The sequence below is a fragment of the Amphimedon queenslandica genome, unplaced genomic scaffold, assembly GCF_000090795.2.
Source record: "Amphimedon queenslandica unplaced genomic scaffold, v1.1 AMPQUscaffold_12584, whole genome shotgun sequence".
NCBI lineage: Eukaryota > Metazoa > Porifera > Demospongiae > Haplosclerida > Niphatidae > Amphimedon > Amphimedon queenslandica.
Genome location: NW_003547180.1, coordinates 19,603 through 21,425, shown reverse-complemented (window position 1 = coordinate 21,425; position 1,823 = coordinate 19,603). Strand labels below are relative to the sequence as shown.

The 1,823-nt window shown below is 34.7% G+C and overlaps 1 protein-coding gene across 1 annotated transcript in view; it reads left to right on the top strand.

Annotated features, from left to right (window-relative positions):
- LOC105314738 (putative ankyrin repeat protein RF_0381) overlaps positions 1–1,408 on the top strand; it is a 2,068-nt gene extending 660 nt beyond the window's left edge. The window contains exons 2-3 of the mRNA XM_020003635.1: positions 6–1,042; positions 1,389–1,408. Of these exons, the coding sequence (XP_019859194.1) occupies positions 6–1,042; positions 1,389–1,408 (1,057 nt within the window). The remainder of the gene's footprint in view (positions 1–5; positions 1,043–1,388) is intronic.
- The last annotated feature ends 415 nt before the right edge of the window (positions 1,409–1,823 follow it).

Genomic DNA, 1,823 nt, shown 5'->3' with positions numbered 1-1,823 from the left:
ATTAGCCAACCCAACTACCTTTGTGAAACATTTACTGCAGATAAAAATATAGCTCTGTTACTTGATGCTGCTAGTGAATTAGGTGACCTGTCATTAGTACAGTGTCTGGTGGAAAGAGGTGTGGATGTTAATATTAGTAACTGTAATGGTTCAACTGCATTGCATTATTCTTGTCGTTGGGGTCACTTATCAATTGTAGAGTATTTGACATCTCTTCCTCAAATTAATTATACAAAAGATTCCTGGGGCAGAACAAGTATTCATTTTGCAGCCGAATTTGGGCAAGCGCATATTGTCAAGTATCTTGTTGAATCATGCAACCACGATATTAATGTAGAGGATAAGTATGGCAATACTCCACTGTATATGGCATGTATTTGTAATCACTTACCAGTAGTAGAGTATTTAACAGGACAACCAAACTGTAACATTAACAGTAATAATGAGAGACACCCTCTACTAGCAGCAACAGACAAAGAACATTTAGAAATAGTGAAGCATCTCATTGAATCTGTAGGTTGTGATATTATTGTCAGAGAAGATGGAACTGTGTCCACTCTATTACATAAAGCATGTTATAATGGATCACTGTCAATAGTAGAATATTTGATATCTAAACCACAGTGTGACATTGAAGCTAAAGACAATAAAGGAAACCAACCACTGCATTATGCAGCATGTCAAGGACACAAGGAAATAGTTTCAATATTAGGAAAGAAAGTGAGTGAGGATGGTTTATCTAAATGTATGGAATCAGCAAAGCAACTAGCAGAACCAGATATAATGGAACTATTAAAAAATTGTTCAGAAGATAGGAGATCATTAGTTTATGCATGTCAATCTGGAAATGTAAACATTATGCGTCATCTAGTGATTGACAAACACTGTGATGTTAATGCTAAAGACAGATGGAGCGGCTATACACCATTACATTATGCATGTGAAAAGGGTCACATTGAAATTGTTAAAATTCTGACTAATCAACCACAGTGTAATATTGATGCTGGAACTGCTTATAATGACAGACCACTACACAAAGCATGTGAATTTGGAAATGTAGACATTGTACATCATCTTGTGATTGGCAAACACTGTGATGTTAATGCTAAAGGGAGGAATGGCTATACACCATTACACATGGCATGCTTGAAATGTGATTTTGAAACAGTTGAAGTACTTACCAGTTCTACTGAATGCAATATAGAAGCTAAAAATAATGATCAAGATAGACCACTCCATTTGGCATGTAAATTACGAAATATAAACATTGTACGTCATCTTGTGATTAATAAACACTGTGATGTTAATGCTAAAGGGAGGAATGGCTTAACTCCATTACACATGGCATGTTTAAGTTGTAATTTTGAAACTGTTCAATTTCTTACCAGTTTTACTGAATGCAATATAGAAGTTGAAAATAATGATCAAGATAGACCACTCCATTTAGCATGTGAATCAGGAAATATAGACATTATACGTCATCTTGTGATTAATAAACACTGTGATGTTAATGCTAAAGGGAGGAATGGCTTAACTCCATTACACATGGCATGTTTAAGTTGTAATTTTGAAACTGTTCAATTTTTTACCAGTTCTACTAAATGCAATATAGAAGCTGAAAATGATCGTCAAACTAGACCACTCCATTTAGCATGTCAGTCAGGAAATGTAGACATTGTACGTCATCTTGTGATTGACAAACACTGTGATGTTAATGCTAAATGGAGGATTGGCTTAACTCCATTACATGTGGCATGTTTAAGTTGTAATTTTGAAACTGTTCAAGTTTTTACCAGTTCTACTAAATGCAATATAGAAGCTGA